General features: G+C 61.4%; 1 protein-coding gene across 1 annotated transcript; it reads left to right on the top strand.

Annotated features, from left to right (window-relative positions):
• Nucleotides 1-2,795: 2,795 nt before the first annotated feature.
• On the top strand, nt 2,796-18,311 carry RBM38 (RNA binding motif protein 38). Its single transcript, XM_029221115.1, has 4 exons — nt 2,796-3,211; nt 3,952-4,075; nt 4,537-4,591; nt 16,742-18,311. The coding sequence occupies exons 1-4, from the start codon at nt 2,975-2,977 to the stop codon at nt 17,040-17,042; spliced, it is 717 nt and encodes a 238-aa protein (XP_029076948.1). The 5' UTR covers nt 2,796-2,974; the 3' UTR covers nt 17,043-18,311.
• The last annotated feature ends 305 nt before the right edge of the window (nt 18,312-18,616 follow it).

Below are 18,616 nucleotides of genomic sequence, written 5' to 3'. Positions count from 1 at the left end.
AAATTTAATTGTAAATATAATATTCATTCATTCATTTTCTCTCTATTCCTCCTAGAATGTAAGCTCGTGTGTGTGTGCGTGTGTATTGGGGGTGGGGTACGTCATTAGTTTCCCACTTGCAGTCTTCCCGGGGTCTAGAACCCTGGCCTGGCACCTAATGGATCATTAATAAGGATGTGTTGTTGGGTGAATAGCTAATTCTCAGGCAGAAGTTGGTGACACGTGGGCACGTGGGGCCACCCGACGGGCGGAGAGATTGGTGACGCAGAAACTTAAGGGCCGGAGAATGAACACGTGAAAGAACCGTAGCGGGCGCATCCGCCTTTTAAGAGACTGACGCCCCCTGCCCTCTTCCGGGCCGGGCGGGAGCGCGAGATGCACGCAACGAGCCTGCCCATCCCGGGGCGTTTCCCTTTTCTGACCCCGTGTCCCCGTCCCGGGCGTCAGCCGCCAGGCTCGAGACCCTTCGGACCCCGCAGACCCAGCACATGCTCTGCAAACGCCCGCCGGCCGGCGCGCAGCCGCACTCCCCGCGGCGCCCCTCCCTGCGCGGCCGCTCCGCCGGGAGGGGCGAGGGTGGGCGGGGCGGGGCGGGGCCGGTCCGGGCGGCTCTGGGACTTGTAGGCCTGGAGCCTCGCCGCCTGCGCCCCCCCTGCCCCCGCCCCTAGAAGCCCTGTCTGTCACGGAAGGGGAAACTGAGGCCCGCTGATGGGACCCAGTGTGCCCAAGATGGAGCGGCCGCACGGTGACCGCCTTCCCTGGCCCAAAAAGTGGAGGTCACACTTTCGCAAAGTTTTCCAAGGGCGCGCTGAGTGTCCCTTGTCTGGTCGAGAGCTCTCCTCGGCTTCTTCCTTCCATCGTGCATTCACTCAACAAACATTTCCCGGGGGCCCTCTGCTTGCCGGGCCTCACAGCTTGAGCAAACCATCCAAGGGCCCACCTCACAGGGGAGAGAGACCTTAAACCCATGAATAGGTAACCAGGGCTTGGGGAGGTGAAAGTACACTGAAGGAAAAGAAGAGCAGAATAAAGGGCGAGCGATGAGGTCCAGCCCCGAGGCAGGAGTGGGCCTGGGGAGTTGGAGGAAACTGGGAGCGACAAGACCAGGGAGAAATGAGGGGAGACTGAAAAGTGTGTCCCCGGAGTACTCGGGGTTCCATTCCCAGCGTGAGGGGGCTGGGGCGGGGGTTTGGGGGGAAGGAAGGGTCAGACCAATGGTTGCCGGTTGGCGCGCGGGGTCAGGGAGTCCAGGGGCTTGAGGCACAGCTGGTCTGGGCCTGGAATCAAACGCAGCCTGACAGAGAAGGTGCCTGATAAACACCTGAAAGACTAGTGAACGCTTCGCCTGCCTCCCTGTACCCCTCAGTCCGCCAGGAGCTGGGGTCACCAGGAGCGACCCCACTCAGAGCAGTGGTAACTTAAAAAAAAATGCACAACCTGAAAGTTAAGAATTATGTTTTACTTGGCGGACTTTCTGAGGACTCGAACCCTTGAAGCAGCTCTCAGGGACTGCTCCAAAGAGGTCAGGGAGGAGCCAGGATATAGAGGAATTTTTGCAACAAAAAACCAAAACGTGGGAACATCAAAAGATCACTGTTAGTTAAAGAAAAACCAGATATCTCAAGTTAGCGAATTTAGCGCTTTTCTACGTATGCGAAGATGCAAGAGTCTGGGCTCATTGAAATCGTTCCTTTGATGTGCACCTTAACCATTTAGGGCCAGTATCCTGTTTTTTTCCACCCTGAATCCCCTCAGGGTACACAGTTGGGGGTGGCTGCAGTGGCTGATGGCCAACATCTTTTGTTTACTGACATGGCAGGTGACATTTTTCGTCCACAGCAGAGTCCCGACTGCACAGGACATCACAGTGCTGGTGCCTGGACATGTGGAGGGTTTGAGATCCTCAGGGCCTGGCTCTGCACGGCCGTGTGACCCACTGGTGGGGGGGTGCTGGTGCCAGGGCCTCGGGTTCAGTGCTCTTGTCAGACATGAAATTCCTAATAACTTTGGACAAGGTGCCCTGACAATTCTGTAGCGGGTCCTGCTACAGAGACCCAGGGGTGGGCCTGTTTCTAGGGCTGGGGAAGGGAACAGAGGGAACAGGGCCACCCTCTGCTTGTTTTCCCCCAACGATGGCCCATAGAGATGGAGGGATCCTTGGTACAGGGATGGACTTTTGAGGAGGCCAGAACTACTTCCCCTGTCCAGTCACCTTCTCAGAGGGGCCTCTGGGACCACTCTGGCCACTCCTGGATGGCAGCACCCTGATTTATTTCTTAATGGATAGTACATTGTATATTTACCTGTTTGTCTTGTTCATAGAAGCTCTGTGGGGTAGAGTGTGTTGCGTGCATTTCTGCATCCCCCACGCCCTGATAAATATTCATCAAACAAATTACATTTACATGTAAAAACAAAGGCTGTTTCACCTTTAATATGAGTTCCTGTACCGTAAGCTGCACTGGGGAAACGATTCAGGCTCACTAAACATGGTCTGAATCGTTTACATCTGATTCGCTAGACGGTGCGCTCCTCGAGAGCAGGGGCCAGGAACCCAGCGAGCACGTATTGGTGCCCCCAAAACACCCGGATGCGCTCCCTACCGTTGTGCTCGCCCTGCCCCTGGGCTTCACCAGGGCACGTGGGGCGTGGCGTGGCGGGGCCGGACTACGCCTCCCGGCGGCCCCCGCGCGCCCGGGCGGGGATGAGGGGGCGGGGCAGGACGCCAGGGGCGTGGCCTGGGCGGGCCGGGGGCGGGGCCGACTACAAAGCCCGGGTGGGCGACGGGGCGCAGAGTTCCCGCAGCGCCGGCACGAACGCGACGCAGCGCAGTGCTGCGCGTAGAGCGGGAGCGACCCGCGAGTGGACGGGCCCGGCGGCTGGGCCGGCGCCCCTGCTGCCCCGCTCGCTTCCCGCCGCCCCCAATGACCGCAGCCCCACGCGGCCCGGGTCCGTAGGCGGCGGGGCGCCCCCCATGCTGCTGCAGCCCGCGCCGTGCGCCCCGAGCGCGGGCTTCCCGCGGCCGCCGGCCGCCCTCGGCGCCATGCACGGCTCGCAGAAGGACACCACGTTCACCAAGATCTTCGTGGGCGGCCTGCCCTACCACACCACCGACGCCTCGCTCAGGAAGTACTTCGAGGGCTTCGGGGACATCGAGGAGGCAGTGGTCATCACCGACCGCCAGACGGGGAAGTCCCGCGGCTACGGCTTCGTAAGTGGCCCCGCGGCCGGGCGCTCCCCGCCCCGCACTTATCGCGGCCGGGCCGCTGAGTCAGCCGGCGGGCGCACGCCAGCCCCGGGCGCCTCCCGCCGGCTCGGCACCTGCTGCCCCCTCTCGGGCTCCAGCCGGTCCTGCCCCCGCCCCCCAGACCCCGTCTCCCTGCCCCCTCCCCACGCCCGGTTTAAAGGGAGAGCCGCTGTGTTCAATTAGGTCTCCGAAGTTTGTGGAGAGGTTCTCGGCACTTCCTGGAGCAACAAGCGAGCGAAGAGCCGGGCTTCAGCCCCGGGCGCTCAGGAGCTCTGAAGCAACCCACATTTTATTTTCCAGCAGCCCCCTCAGACACTCCAAACAACCTAAGTAAAAATGGGCCTGAAGACACCGCTTCTACTTCCTTTCTAACTAGGGTGTCCCTAAACCCCTCCCACGAGGAGGTTTGTAGTCCCCACTGGCCGGGACCCCTGCCTTCCTTCAGGGTGGCCGTGTCTTCCTTGGTGGTTGTTTCCGTCCTTGAGGGCAGTGTTTCCTAGCACTTGAACTCGGGGGGAGGAGCCGGGGCCCAGGGGCAGCTTTGGGAGGGCCCCAGGCTGGGGTCAGAGGGGACTGGGCTGGACGCCTTGGGTAATGGGCACCCGGGGCGGGGGGAAACGAGGGCCCCGTGCCAGGGCTCTAGAGCCCTCTCTCTGTTTCCCCCGCCGGCAAGGGAAGCCCCTGATGCGTCTGTGCTCCTCCAGGTGACCATGGCTGACCGGGCGGCAGCTGAGAGGGCTTGCAAAGACCCTAACCCCAACATTGACGGCCGCAAGGCCAACGTGAACCTGGCCTATCTGGGTGCCAAGCCGCGGAGCCTTCAGACGGGTGAGAGCCCTGTTTTCCTTCCCTGGCACTTCTGGTTGCTATATTCAGCGTCGGTATCTGTCGGGTGGAAAAGGCGCCCCCCCCCCCCCCAGGGGTGGCAGTCGGCTGTCATGTGCTCCCAGAGAGCCATCTCAGAGCAGTCATCTCCCAGCTTGGAAGCTGAACCCTTTCCTCTGGCTGTGTGTGCCGGTGGGACAGGGCGAGGAGGGTGCGTCACCCGGTTGTCAGCTGTCCTCACCGGAGGGAGGAAGTTGGTCCCTGGGGCTGGAGGTTGGGAGGACTGACACCCAGAGGCTGCTGCCTCTCGGGTCCCTTGGCCTCCTTTGGCTGGGAGTTTCGGGGTTCATGTGGAGGTGGCTTGGGAGGGGAAAGGAAACTGGTTAACGCTTTGGGTTAGAGGTGGATGGTTGTGAGGTGCTTTCCTGTGTCAGGCCGGGCCCCTAACTGGTCCCTCGTTTTAGGCTTTGCCATCGGCGTGCAGCAGCTGCACCCCACCTTGATCCAGCGGACTTACGGGTGAGTGGACAGGGCTGGCTGGGATGGGGGGCGGTAAACAGGCCTTGGAAGCCAGGCCAGGGGGCTGTGAGCTTCCTGGGTCTTCTAGTGCAGGCGCCCATCGGTCTGAGGGAGCCTCTTACCCTGGGACCGCCGACCCCACGGTGGTCGGTTGCGCTGTCTGCAGCCACCTTTCTGTGTCTGAGAACCGACCTTTGCTCCAGCCTTTCAGAAGCGTGATTGTGTTTTGGGAGTGGGAGGGAGACAAGCTGGGAGAAGGGGGAGAAGGCAGGTTGCGTTTCTCTGTCCCCAGGAAAAGGCCGCACCACAGAGACATGGGGAGCATGAGCTCTGGAGCCTGTGGCCTGGGTTTAGATTCCGGTTTCCCCTCGCTGGGTGCGTGATCTCCGCTCACGCAGCCACCAGTGCCTCAGTTTCCTCACCTGTGATATGGGATGGTGACAGCACCTCTGAGTTCTGTGGGTGGAGGCCTGGCATGGGCCCCATGCAGGTTAGGTAAGTATGCTGGAAGGGTTTGCCGACTAGGAACCAGGCCAGGTTCTTTGAGGGTGCCCCTCTGACCTGCTCCAGTGCCCGACAGATGGCGGCAGCAGGTCACTGCCAACCGGTCCAATGTTTGCGAAGCTGCAACAGGTGAGCCGGGAACAGGGCCAGATGTCCCCACCCGAGTGGGCCCGGCCTGTGGACGTTTCGTCTGATGTACTTTAGAGCAGTGTGTCGCAGCCTCCTTCATCCGAAAAGGGCCTTCGTTCTTGTCTTTTTTTGTTTTTTTTTTAAAACGTCTAATAAGGTCTGGCAGCTGCTTGGGAAAGGACAGAAACTTTAGGGGCACAAAGAAGCCTGCCATGCCGGCTGACTTCCCAGCCCTGTGATTGGTGTCGGCTGTGTGCCCCAGTGCAGGGAGTGTGCTGATGGGGATGGGGGTTTGTTCTGGGGGGGCAGTTGTAGAACAGGCAGCCCCTTTTAGAATGTTAGAACTTCTGAAGCTGTCAGAGACTGAATCCCAGACCCTGCGTTTTGTGCTGAAAGTTGCAAGTGTGTACGTGTGTGTGTGTGTGTGAGCGTGTGTGTACCTGCCCCAGAGGCTTGGTTTAAGGGGCCACCTGGCTCACTGGGGCAGCGTGAACCGGGCGCTGGAGCAGGCTGGGAGCTGGGCTTGGGTGGACTGGGCAGGTCAGCCATGATTCGGGGCTGCTTACCCTGACAGGCAGCCTCTGTGGCCCCCACGTGAACTGGAGGAAGTGTGTGAGCCCAGGTCCCGGTCTGTCCTCCTGAGAGGAAGCCTGGAGGGCGGCAGCGAACAGGGGGTTCTGGTTTCCTTCTCGCCCTGGGATCTGCTTCACCTGTGTCTGCAGCCATCTTGGAAGGTGTTTGGGGACACCCCCGTCTTCCTGCCATCACCCAGGTTCTTCCTGTTTGGGTTCAGGCCATACGAGGAGGGTGTTCCTCACTTTCCACAGCCCTGGCTCTGTTCCCCAGGGCAGGGGCTGGGCCAGGGGCTGGCACGGAGATCCGGGCGTGAGCCTCGAGCACGTGCGGCTCTTTCCTGCTTGAGATGCGACCGTAGCTTCCCGCCCGAGCCTGGGCTCCCTTTTGATCTGTCACAACTGCCTCGGGGACTTGGTGAGCATCAGCACTTGGCCCCTGGAGCCTGCAGACCTGGGTTCAAATGCTGACCTTGTCACTTACCAGTTGGTCCATCTTGGCAACAGGTGTTCTTTTCTGAGCCTTCACTTTCCTCATCTGGAAAATGGGAATAATAACCACCTGAGGCAGTGCTGGCACATGGGGCCAGGGGCTCCATACCTGTCTGCATTCTCTCCTGCCCTCATGGCAGCTCTCTAAGGTTGGGACCTATATTACTCTTGCTTCTCAGGTGGGGAAACTGTGGCAAAGAAAGGTTAAGAAGGTTAACAACCTGTCCAGGGTGGCTGAAGTGACAGGATTTGAACCCACGCGGGCTGGCTCTGGAACGCGTGCTCTCAACCACTGCTCTCTGGGGCGGGCGGGTGGGAAGGGTGCTCCGACCGTTTCCCTCGTGGTCCTCAGCGCACCACCCATGGGAGGGTGGTCAGGCGTTGGTCACCGATTTTACTGCCATGTGCTCGTGACTGCAGGCGACAGTGTTTTGTAAGTGAATCTGTTGGCTGGCCATTTAATACCTGTGACGATGAAGAGGCCTCTGGCCCTATTTGTTGGTTACCAGGGGGGTGGAGACCCAAACAGGGACAAGGATCAGAGGGACAGTCCAGCTCTGCATTTCCAGCGGCCGGTGGACCGCAGCCTCTCAGAGCTGTGCCGCCTCCCACCAGGCCTTGCTGAGACCCCAGGGGGCAGGAAGGGTGCCGGGCCGGGCTTTTGGGGTCAGCTGTCTCCTCCCAGCGCCCGCCCGCCTGGCTGGAGAGTTGGGCCGTCAGCGTCCCTTTTGATTTTGCAAACAACGGGCCTGGGCTCGGCCGGGCCTGACTCAGCGGTCAGTGGTGTTGGCTCTGGGTTGGCAGCAAGGCCCGGGCAGCCCAGAGTTTGCAAACCCGTTAACCCTCTCCTGCCCCGCGGAACTTTCCCCGACTTTCTGGCCCCGATCGTGTGCCTGGGACAGCTCTAAAGATTCCACAGCTTGCTTTTGGGCAAGGCCACTGCGGAATCCTCATCTGGCTGGGTCGTAAATGTCAGCATGGAAAGATTTGCCAAAGAACTTTTACACTCGCTGCTTTTTGCTTGGATTCCCTGCCCGCAGTTTTTCTTTTCTTCAGGAATGGGATTTTTCAGGACCTGACGCGACCGGGACACTTCTGTCATGTTAACTACGTGGGGCCGAGGGTTAGAGTTAAGATTAGGGTTTGGAGAAGGCTTCTTTGGCAGGTGGCAGGGGGCTCGACCCCGGCGTGGGGGACTGCGGCCATAGGCCACCCAGCCGACCGGCCCTTTGCTGATGGGGTGGGACAGTCATCAGACTGCAGGCCCAGGCCCAGGCAGAGTGTTCGGTCTGGCTTGGAAGGGGCCTCCCAGTGTCAGGGCTGTCTGTCCAGGCCTGAGCCTGAGGCTTGTAGGAGCTGAGGTTTGTCCCAGGCCTGGCTGCACTGGGAGCCTCTCCTTGGGTTATTTTTGAAGGGCCAACTGCTTCTCCGGGCTCAGCTCCCCACCCCAGCTTCTTAAGGGTGCCTTGTCGTGGGCTCCACAGCCATCCACCGCAAGCCGCCCCCCTCGGTGCCGGGTTGGGGCCAGTATCTAGGTCCCAGATGGCAGGACCTGCTGGGGCTGCTGGGTGTCAGGCAGGCCTCGTGCTGGAGCAAGGCCCCGGGGCTCAAGGCCAGGCCCAGCCCCTTCTCTCCGGGCTCATCTCTCCGTCTGCGGGGTGGGGACTGTGTCGGTGCCACCTCCCAGGGCCGACTGGGGATGGGACCCTCTCCCCGGCATGTGCACACGTTGTTCGGCCTGGAGTTTCAGGCCCCTACACCCTCTGTGTGAAGGGTCCCAGTGCCCAGATGGAGACCTGCTGCCCTTACTGTGACCAGGCTGTGGGTGTGTGCTTGCCCAGGGGGTCTGAGCAGAGTGTCTGGGTCCCCAGGGCGGGAGAGGGGCCAGAGAGTGACAGGAAGATGTCACGGAGCACAGTGGGCTGGGCAGAAGGCCGAGAGCTGTTCCCAGAATCTTTCATTCATCCAGTATTTGTTGAGCGCCTGCTGTATACTTTGAATAAAAAAGGTGTGGTTGGTTCTCCATCTTGCTTTCTGGCGGGGAAGCCAGGCTGTTAGACATCCACGTGGGCACGTGAGGGCCGAGGTGGTGACGGGGACAGCTGAACAGGGCAGCTGGCCGGTGGAGGGCCTCGTGGCCTGGGACAGGCCTGTGTCGAGATTGTAACGGTGGGTGGGTGATTGTGCGTGCGATACAGAATCATGGACTTACACCTGAGGACACCCCCGAACTGGTGGAATCGGAGCCAGGCCCGGAGCCGAGCTCAGAGCGATGCTCCGGCGTGCGCCTCCTGGGTTTGGTAGCATGTTGGGTTATGAGACGTCACCTCTGGGGACCCCACGGGAGGGCCCTTGGGGCCTCTCTCTGCTGTGTTTGTGCTTTCCGGAGAGTCTCTCGTGATTTCATGATACGAAGTAAATAAAGCCGGGGGGAGTCGCAGCGCCTGAACAGGGGGCCCGCACCTTGGAGGTGTGGCAGGAAGTGAGGTCAGAGCCGGAGGGTATGGGGGCAGAGAGGAAGCTGGTGCCCTCCCGGGTGGCATCACGTGGCTTGTTTTTACTTTCAGGGTGTCTGGGGTGGCCCTGCCCCTCCCCAGCCCGTCGCTTCCTGTTTGGCACTCGCTGGAGCGAGGAGTGGGCCGGCGCGTGGCCCTCCCTGGCGGGCGGCCCGCGCACACCTGTTGTTTGTCCCCGTCTGCTGTAACAGACACTGGCCTCAGGGGCGGTTCTCGGGCTTCTGTCCAAGGATGAGCTCTTCGCCGGCCCCAGTGGCCCTGGCAGGAGGGGCCCCCGTACCGAGACCTCGTCAGGAAGCCTCTGGTCGAAGGGAGAGGCCTGACCACTTGCAGGCTGATGTGGGCGTCTCACTTGGCCTCACGGGTGTGTCCCAGAGCAGGGACCCGGGTGGGGGGCTCCCAAGTGGGCCGGGCCGCCCCTTCTCACTGCAGCGGGAGGAGGCTGTGTAAGGAGCCTGGAAGCCCCACGACTTGTCTGTGTGACCCTTTGTTCTCACGACGAGTTTTCGTCCTTGAGCCTCAGTTTCCCCATCTGCCATGTGGATGTGATGCGTGCCCTGCAGCGTGCTGACGGGGGGCGGGGTGCATCTGGATCATTCTCCTGACCCCTCCCACGTGGCTGAAAGGAGGAAGCTGTGCTTTCGTTCAGCCAGTTTGTGGCAGGTTGGGGACTTCGTGGAGACGGAGGGAGCCCTGGCCCTGCTCGTGATTACGGAGCTTCCTTTGGCAGAGCGGTGGCGGCTCGGGTGGCGACAGGCGCTCTGCGGGGAGAGGGGCAGCTGGGCAGGGGAGGCTGGTGTGAGTGGTGGGAGATTGGCGGGGTCAGAGCCCCAGCAGGTTGGCCTCAGCTCACGTAGGACCTCGGTGGCCCAGGGGAGCATTTGGATTTGCCTGAGTGCTGGGGGGCCGCTGTGGGCCCTGAGCAGATGAGGGCTGGGTCACTTGTGTCTTATAGCGTCTCTTCAGCTGCTGGGTAGGCCTGAACCACCAAGGCCAGGGTCGGGGCGCCACTAGGGGACCTCGCAGTGATCCAGTTCACACGCGAGGCCGTGGTGGCCGCCCGGGAGTCAGGAGCTGTGGGATTCTGAACACATTTAAAGAACGTGTGAAAAAAGTCTGAGAAGATTCCAGAACTTTGGGCCTGAGCTAATGGTGGGTCAGTTGGCCTTGGCACTGCGGTTTGGGGGGAAGAGCGGGCGTCTGGGTTTGGACGGGTTCCGGTGGAGATGCCGGGCCAGGGTCTGGCACTACCCCGCGGGAGATGTGTTTTACCTGCTTTGTGGTCTGACGGCCCCAGGGAACCTGGATGTCCCCCCTCCGGAGAGCCCTGGGAGGCCCCTCCCCGGCCTGAGGATCCTGAGTTGTGCCCCAGCGGCCGCCGGCTTCTCCGACCCCTCAGGCCGAACCTCCAGAGAACAGAGAAAGTGAAATGGGCTCATTTGCCTTTTTTATTTCTATTTTTGGGCGTAGCTGTGCATTCACAAAATGAGTGCTTGGGGCTGCAGCTGATCCCTTTTCGCTGACAGTTTTGCTCTGAGTGTGTGGGCGGCGTGCCCGTCTGTCTCCCGGGCGCCGGCTCCCTCAGCCCCCTCACCTGCCCCAGCGTCCCCGGACGCTCCTGCGCAGACCCCAAGACCTCTGCCTTCAGGGCTCCAGGGGAGGCTTTGTTGGACTCTGTAGCACCCTCAGTTTACCCATGGGGAAACGTGGCCAGAGAGGGCCGATAGACTTGGACAGGCACGGCCAGGACCCAGACTCGGTCCTCGCCCGCCGCCCTGGCCTCCATCGGCCGAGGCAGCTGGCTGGCTCCTGGCTGTGTGCCGCTTGCCCTGGGTGCGTGGGTCTGGGCAGAGATCTCGGCCATCACCCTTTCAGCAGGGGGTGCTCAGCCTGAGCGTGTACTCCCCCAGGATGGTCTGGCTTTTTTTTTTTTTTTGTGGCGGTACGCGGGCTTCTCACTGTTGTGGCCTCTCCCGTAGCGGAGCGCAGGCTCAGTGGCCATGGCTCACGGGCCCAGCCGCTCCGCGGCATGTGGGATCTTCCCGGACCGGGGCACGAGCCTGCGTCCCCCGCATCGGCAGGCAGACTCTCAACCACTGCGCCACCAGGGAAGCCCTGGTCTGGCCTTTTGAACCTGGCTGGCTGCAGCCCTCTTCCCAATCTGGGGGTTTGGGGGTTTGCTTTGCCCAGGCCCTGGGCATCGGGTCAACTGACTTTTAGGTTCTGACCCCAAACCTGACCGTCCTGCTAGCTGGTTTGCTTTTCCCTCCAGGGCCCCGGGCTGCCCTCCATGGGGCTGGGCTGGGAGGGGGCTGATCTTGCCTTCCCTCAGGCTCGAGGAGGGGGTCTCCGGGGTGTGGAGAGGGGGCAGTCCCGGCCCCTGGGTCGAGGCCGAGGCTGGCAGGTGAAGAGCCAGACTTGAACTGAGGCTGCGGGTTCTGCTTCCCCAGGGTCCCCGGCTGTGCCGGCCGGGCTACTTCCTCTGCCTCCCCAGGGCCGTGACTCCCGGCCTAGGAAGCGGCAGCAGCCCCGGAGGGGCCCCTTTGCCACCGGGTGCCCGCAGGGCCCTTGGCATTTGGCAGGGGTTGGCTAGGCGCTTGGGACCCAGCCGTCCAGGCCAGGTTCCCGCCCTCGTGGGGCTTGCATTCTCGTGGGGAAGACAGCGGCACAGAAGATGGATGACAGGGTGGTGTGGGGTTGTAGGAAGGAAGTAAGGCCGGCGGGGGGGCATGGTCGGGGAAGGCCTCCGAGGAGGTGAGGTTTGAGCTGTGGGAAGGAGCCTGCCAGCAGCGGGAGCAGCAGGTGCAAAGGCCCTGTGCTCGGAGAAGCATGTGCAGTCTGGGGGACGGAAAGGAGCTCTGGGTGGCCGGAGTGGGGACGGTGGGCTGGAGGTAAGCTGGGGAGGTAGGCTGAGGGAGGCCCTGGGAGGTGGGGAGCAGTCAGGGTTTGGCTCTGGGCAAAGGGGAGGCCCCTGTGGGGACGTGCCTGAGTGGCATGGTCTCCCGGACTGTTTTTAAGACGACCCCCGGCCGCAGGGTAGGGGGCTGCGCAGCAGGCCTGCCAGGTCTGGGTGGCATGCAGGCTTGCTGCTGGGGGATTGGGGGGAACGGGGGGAATTGGGGGACCGGGGGTGGGGTGGGGTGGACGTGGGCAGGGGAGTCCCCGAGGACAGAGCGTGCCAGGCCTGTGCCCTTTTCAGAGGCCTGCAGAGCAAGCACACGGAGGCCGGCAGCACCCTGACCTTTATGGGGAGTAGGTGGGGCGCCGAGGAACCCGCTGGACGCGCACCCTGTTCCCCGGTGCCAGGCGCGTGAGACCTCCCCCGTTGTGGTGTGCGGGTCTGGGAAGGGGGCGCAGGGGCTGTGCTCAGATGGGGCCAGCCGGTGGTTTGCCTGGGGTTTCCTTTTCATCGGAGTCCAGTGGGTTCCCGTGGGGGGGCGGTGTGTGTGCACCAGCTCAGTCCCTTGGTCCCTGCCTGGCCTCTTCCCAGCCCTCTGCATGGGTGTCAGTGGTTGTGACAATGGTATTTGCCTTTTTCTTTGCAGTTTACAGCAGGGTCTCGACCTTACCGTGATGCTGGAGGATTCTTCGTGGTCGGCGGGGGTGGGGGGGGGTGGGGGGCATCCTGTGCGCTGTTGGTAGTGTCCCTGGCCTCCACCCGCTGGCTGCCACTGGCACCCCCCAACCCCCAGTGTGACACCAGGAATGTCCCAGACGCAGCTGAGTGTCCCCTGGGGGCAGAGCTGGTGAGGCTGAGAAATGCTATTCTGGTGGAGGGTCTCGGTTCTCAAGCCCTGACGTCAGCCTCTGCCAGACCCGTTTTACAGATGGGAAAACTGAGACTCACAGAAGCTCTGTAACTTTAGCGCAGAGCTGAGGGCCCCGGTCCCCTTCCTGGGGGTGGGGGGGGAGCTTCGCAGCTTCCTCCCCCCTTGACTCAGCAGTGCTTAACCCAGTGGCAGAACCCACACCAGCCGTTGTCTCCCTGGCCATGTGACTGCTAGTGCCTTGGCCTCTCTGAGCCTTGGTTTCCCTCTCTGGGAAATAGGGTAACAGCAGCACCTATTCTATGGCTGTGAAATGCTTCATAAGTCATCTTGGGCTTTTCACAAACAGAGTGGGGAGTGGGGACAGGGTGCTTGAGGGAAACAGGTGAACAAATACAGACACGCAGTGTCCCCGCAGGCCAGGAAGCAAGGGAGTCCCCCCCTTCCTCTCACCCTGAAGCTTATTCGCCCACACCGTGTCTGAGCTTCCCCCAGCAGGGCAGCTCTGTGGTGGCCAGAGGAGAGCTTAGTCCTGACGACACTGAGTGTCAGAAACCTGGTAAATGTGACAGCTGCCTTGGCCAGCAGCCTTGAGGCAGGTGTGGCCAGAAACCTGTCATTTCAGAGCCCCGGGTACTTCTGCCGTGGGGACAGTGTGTGCCTGGTCCAGGTAGTGGTTCTGCAGTGTCAGTGTGTATCTGAATCTCCGGGGGCCTGTCAGATGCAGATTCCCGGACCCCATCTGACTTGGCAGTCTGCGGGGATTCACATTTTTAGCAAATGCTGTCTGAAGCAGTGGTGCGCCTGCCTGTGTTGGGAGAAGTTCTGGGCTCAAAGCTTCTGTAGCTTCCCACTAAGGAATGTTCTAGGGTTCCGGGAGCTGCGTGGGGCTCACGTGGTAGGGGCATTGATGATGCCCAGGACAGCACAGTGGGCACCGCACCAAGACATGCTCCATCGTGTCTCCACTGGCTCCTTTTCAGAGAGACATCCGGGCAGCCGGGGCCCCTTTCCTTTCTTGGAGGGGTCTGTGCCCACAGGCTGTTTGTCAGCACTGCGTGTCCAGCCCCTCCCGTGGCCCGGCCCTGGGTGAGGCACCACCTGCTCACGTGAGGTCCAGTGGGGGAGATGGGCCAGGAGCTCAGGCTCTGAGCAGCTGCCCCCTCCTCCGAGAAGCCTCTCCCGACCACTCCCAGCTCTGGCTCACGGGTTGGTGTGTTTGTGTGCCTCTGGAATCCAAGCGCTGAGAGGCCAGGGGCTGGGTCGTCTGCTCACTGCTGCGTCCTTGCCCAGAGTACACGCGCAGACACGTGAGAAGGCTGGTTGCAGCTTGGGAGGCCAAGGCGGGATTCAAACCCAGGCCCTGCTCTGTTCAGGGCTCTTGTTCCCACCAGGGAGGCAGGAGGGGCTGGGCAGCAGAAACTCCTAATAGGGCGGAGAGGGAGAGTGGGTGCCATGGCCTGGGTGCAGGGTTCCTGGCCAAAGCTGCCTGGCTTCCTGACAAGCAGCAGTGTGTGGCCTTGGCGACCATAGGAGTGCTGCCACCCAGGAGGGCAAACGACGGGGAGGCGGGGACCCGGTGTAGGAACTCCCTGGCCGGGGGGAGCCGGGGCCCCTCCGGGACAGGCCAGGTGTGCCCAGGCTCTCACCCCCAGGGGTTTGCTGCTGGATCCATGGGGCTGTGGTGCCCGTCGCCACCCCAGCTCTTTCCTCGCTGGGTCGTTCACCCCTCGCTCAGGATTTGCCCCTTGTATTTGTGCGTTTGTTGTGGTAAGGCACGCGTACTCTCAAATCTGCTGGTCTAGGGTATGAAATATATTCACAGAGTCGTGTGGTCATCACCACCGTCTGATTCAGAACTTTGTCGTCACCCGGAAGGAGGCCCGTAGCACTCACTCCCCACCCTGCTTTCCGAAGCCCCTGCAGTGTAACCACTTTCTTCCTGGGTTTGCTTTTCTGGAGATGTCACGTGAAGGGAATCATTCAGTCTGTGGCCTTCTGTGTCTGGCCTCTTTCGCTCAGCATCGTGTTCTCAAGGTCCATCCACACAGTGGCGTGTGTCAGTGCGTTATTCTTTTTTATGGTGGAATACTCCTCCTTGGCGTGGGTACGCGGCAGCCTGGAAGTCCATTCATCAGTGGATGGATGCTGGATGGATGCTGGATGGGTGCTGGATGGGTGCTGGATGGATGCTGGGTGGGTGCTGGGTGGGTGCTGGATGGATGCTGGATGGATGCTTGCTTTTCCTTTTTGGCTCTTGTGAGTAGTGCTTCTCATTCCCCTTTGTGCCTGTGAATCCATTTGCCTTTTAGAGATGCTCGGACCCACATGCAACCCTTACACAGCCTCCTTCCAGGCCTTTTCTTTGTGTTCAGAACATCGCCCCACATAAAGTTGCCCTCAGTCAGCTCTTGGACCCATAAAAATGGCATTTTCATACAATTCCACCTCACCCATCCTTAGCACGGATATAAATACACATTTGATTTTTTTTTAGCATGAACATTATCACCATTCAGTATAAATATCACAGTTTTGCATAAACAGTATCTCTGTTCTGCGGCTTGGCTTTCTCTCCCGGCAGCGTGGAGGGGAGCGGCTTGGGGCTGAGCGTGGACCTCGTCCTGCTGCCACGTGGGGCGGTCTGGGGACACTGGACGCTGCTCCGTCCCTGTGGACGACACTCGGGTTTCTCTGCTTTTTCGCTGTTCCCAGGGGTGCCGCCGGGACCCACTGAGCCCCTGTGCTTATTCGGGAGGGAGGGCTGCTGGATGCCGAGGGGCCTGGCGGGGGCAGGGAGCCCACCTTCCAGGGCCCAGCTTTCTGTCCACTTGCTCTCCCAGAGCTGCCCCAGTTTCTGCCCCTGGCAGGCCTGCGGGAGCGCCGGGAGGGGACGGTTCCCTTTTTCTTTCAAAGCAGCTTCTCTTCGGAATGGAAGGGGGGCAGGCCAGGGGTCTGGGCCTGTCTCACAGGCGTGGAGGGACACTGGGGCGGCCCCCAGGTGTGTAACCACGTCAGCCCCATCCCGTGTGACTTGTGCGGGCCCGAGAGGAGGAGGAGGGGCTGATGCTGGAGGCCACGGCGTCTGCCCCGCCGAGGCTGCCGTGTGTCCACCGCTGCCGTGGGGCCCGGCGCTGGCTGCAGAGCGGGCACCTGCTGGTACTGCCTTCCCGAGCCTCAGTTTCTCCGTCTGCGGCGTGTTGGGTCGCTCCTACAGTGGAGGGCTGCACGCACGGAGCCCGCGGTGGGCATCCTGCAGGGAGGGACGAGTGCGGGGTGCAGTTCTCAGCTCCCAGGCTGATGCCTGGAGGGCCTTGGGTGAGGCACCTCCAAGACCAGTTTTTCTGTTGTAAAATGAGGCAGTTGCCTGAAGGCCAACCTGGGGGACGTTTCAGCCAGTTACTGCGTGTGAGGCATGGCCGCCGGCCTGCTGAGCCTTGTCCCTGAGGCTCTGGCCATCATCTTTTTTTCGCAGCACCGTCATTGCGGTTTTGCGGTTACGCTTGTACTACATCGTTGTCTTCGTTCACTCAGCAAGTGAGCCCCTGCCTGGGCCAGGGTCTGTGTTGTCAGTTCATGGGTGGCTGACGTTGTAGGCAGGGCAGACAGATGTGGTAAACAAGTAAATTGTGCAGGGTGTCACTGCAGGGGGTGGCACATGCTGGGAAGATGAACCCAGGGAAGTGGGGGGACAGGACTGGCTTCATGGACATGTGACCTGGGTGATCACACAGGGACCTGTGCTCAGAAGGGCTTGTGCTGGATTTGATGCTGAAATTGTTCATCATTTTTAAACTCCCCACCCTGTTGTGTTGCTCCTGTGAGGAGGGATGTGTGGTGTTCAGGGTGTAGGGTGGGATGGGGGAGGCTGCCTGTAGGGGTTCACGGAGGAGACATTTGAGTGCAGACTTAAAAAAGGGAGGTGGGAGCCCTGTGGGTCGCTGGGGAAAGTGCTGTGCAGGTTGTGGGCATGGCCAGTGCAAAGGCCCTGTGGTAGGAGCACCATTGTTGTTGTAATTGCACCCATTTTACAGATGAGGAAGTAGAGATGCTGGAGGGCGGACACGGCATCACCCGGCTCTTCCGGCGCCTCCACTCCACCCGAGCCAGCTGTGTTTCCCCGCTCTGTCGCCCGACCCTGACCCTGACCCTCTCTGCTTGGCCCCACAGGCTGACCCCCCACTACATCTACCCACAAGCCATCGTCCAGCCCAGCGTGGTGATCCCGGCGGCCCCAGTCCCGTCACTGTCCTCGCCCTACATTGAGTACACACCGGCCAGCCCGGCCTACGCCCAGTACCCGCCGGCCACCTACGACCAGTACCCGTATGCCGCCTCGCCCGCCACAGCCGCCAGCTTTGTGAGCTATGGCTACCCGGCTGCCGTGCCCCAGGCCCTCTCGGCCGCGGCCCCCGCGGGCACTGCCTTCGTGCAGTACCAGCCTCAGCTGCAGCCCGACAGGATGCAGTGAGGGCCGTTTCCGCCCCTGCACCGCGGTGCCATCACCCCGCGCTGGGCGGGTGCACACCGCACCTGTGCCTCGGGAGACCCTGCGGGACCCCGCCTGCACCCCGGGCGGCCCAGAGACCACTTCTCTTTACACCCAGGACCGTCGCGCCTTGAGGGAGGACTTTGAGAGAAAAGAGTGACCGAGAGCCATTTGAAGATCAGCCTGAATGTTGCGCACACACTGTCCCCATCCTCCCGCACCCCTGGAGCCCATGGGCGGTCCCCCCAGCATCCTGTGGGGCCTTCTAGACCCTCCACAGACCCCTGCGGCCCTCTGGGGTGAGCAGAGACTTTGTCCCGCTCAGAGAGGCCTTGCTCCAGGGAAGCCCAGGATCGCGACGTGTGTGGACTGTTGTTGCTCCGTCTGCACAGCTGTGAACCGTGCACGGGGGGATCACCGGCCCCCTGAATTCCCATTTTCTAAATGCTGGCCCCGGGGCGCTCCCCCTTCCCCCGGCCCCCAGACACCCAGGTGCGGCAGGGCCACCAGTGACCAGCGACGGGGCAGCTGGCCGTGGTCCTTTACGTCGAAGCACTGCGACTTTTTTTTCTTATCATCGTTTTGCTACTAAGATGATTCAGAATTTCAGTCTATTTTTTCAGCAGAGACTCTCACCACCAAGAATCCAAAACCTGTTTTTGACTTTGAAAGACTCGCTTTTGTCGATGGCTCTACACCCGAGGAGCCAGTGATAGTATTTCTGTGATAAGGTGTCTGCTGGTCCGGGTGCCCGAGCCCCTCAGAGGGTGGGCGTCTCCAGACAGTAAGTTGTCTTAAGCTTGTCCCCCTCCCTGCGGCCGTGACGGGGTTGCGGGCCGAGGGGCTGGACCGCAGCGTCCTGGCTGGCAGGGTGGAGGCTCAGAGTGCCCCCCGCGGTGTCGCCTGCTGTGTATGAACCAGCCAAGCAGCTGCGGGATTGAGCTGAGACACATCTGCTTGCCTTGGGGGCTCGGGGACGGGGGAGGTGACAGTTCCCACAGCCTGCGATGGGGCTCCTGGAGGGGGAGGGGAGAGTGAGATGAGGGGACAGGCCCGAGGGGGTTGGGGCGTGCGGGCCGCTCCTGCAGACCTACCTCAGGGAAGTGGGAGGCCTCGGGGCTGCTGCACACGGGCAGGCGCTTCCCTGCACGCCAGGGCAGAGTCAAGGCCCAGAAAGCAAAGTAGCTCAGATTCTAATAATATTTTTATTAGAATGTTCTGATTATAAAAATAAAACTTGTTTTCTTTAAAGAAAAAGTGGGTCTGTAGTTTTTCCCTCGAAGTGGGCACCTCTGAGCCCCATAGCCACCGGGCTCAGTCTCTGATGTGCTCAGAGCAGGGCCCTGGGGGCAGAGGCTGGGCGGCTCCACCAGAGCCTGGTGGAGCAGGGGGCGGCTCCTTGGAGAAGGCAGGGCACTGCTGGCAGAACCTGGGCAGGAGCTGCTGAGAAGGCATAGGAGCAGGTGTCCAGGCCCCCTGCCCTCAGGTTGCTGGCAGCCGGGCGTGGCGCAAGTCAGGAAGGGACGTCTGGGTGTGCGGGAGAGGGGCTGCATCCC

The sequence above is a fragment of the Monodon monoceros genome, unplaced genomic scaffold (assembly GCF_005190385.1).
Source record: "Monodon monoceros isolate NGI ecotype Baffin Bay Population unplaced genomic scaffold, NGI_Narwhal_1 Super_Scaffold_13, whole genome shotgun sequence".
NCBI classification, from domain to species: Eukaryota; Metazoa; Chordata; class Mammalia; order Artiodactyla; family Monodontidae; genus Monodon; species Monodon monoceros.
Note: the sequence above shows the minus strand (reverse complement) of the source record. Positions and strands in the feature narration are given on the sequence as shown.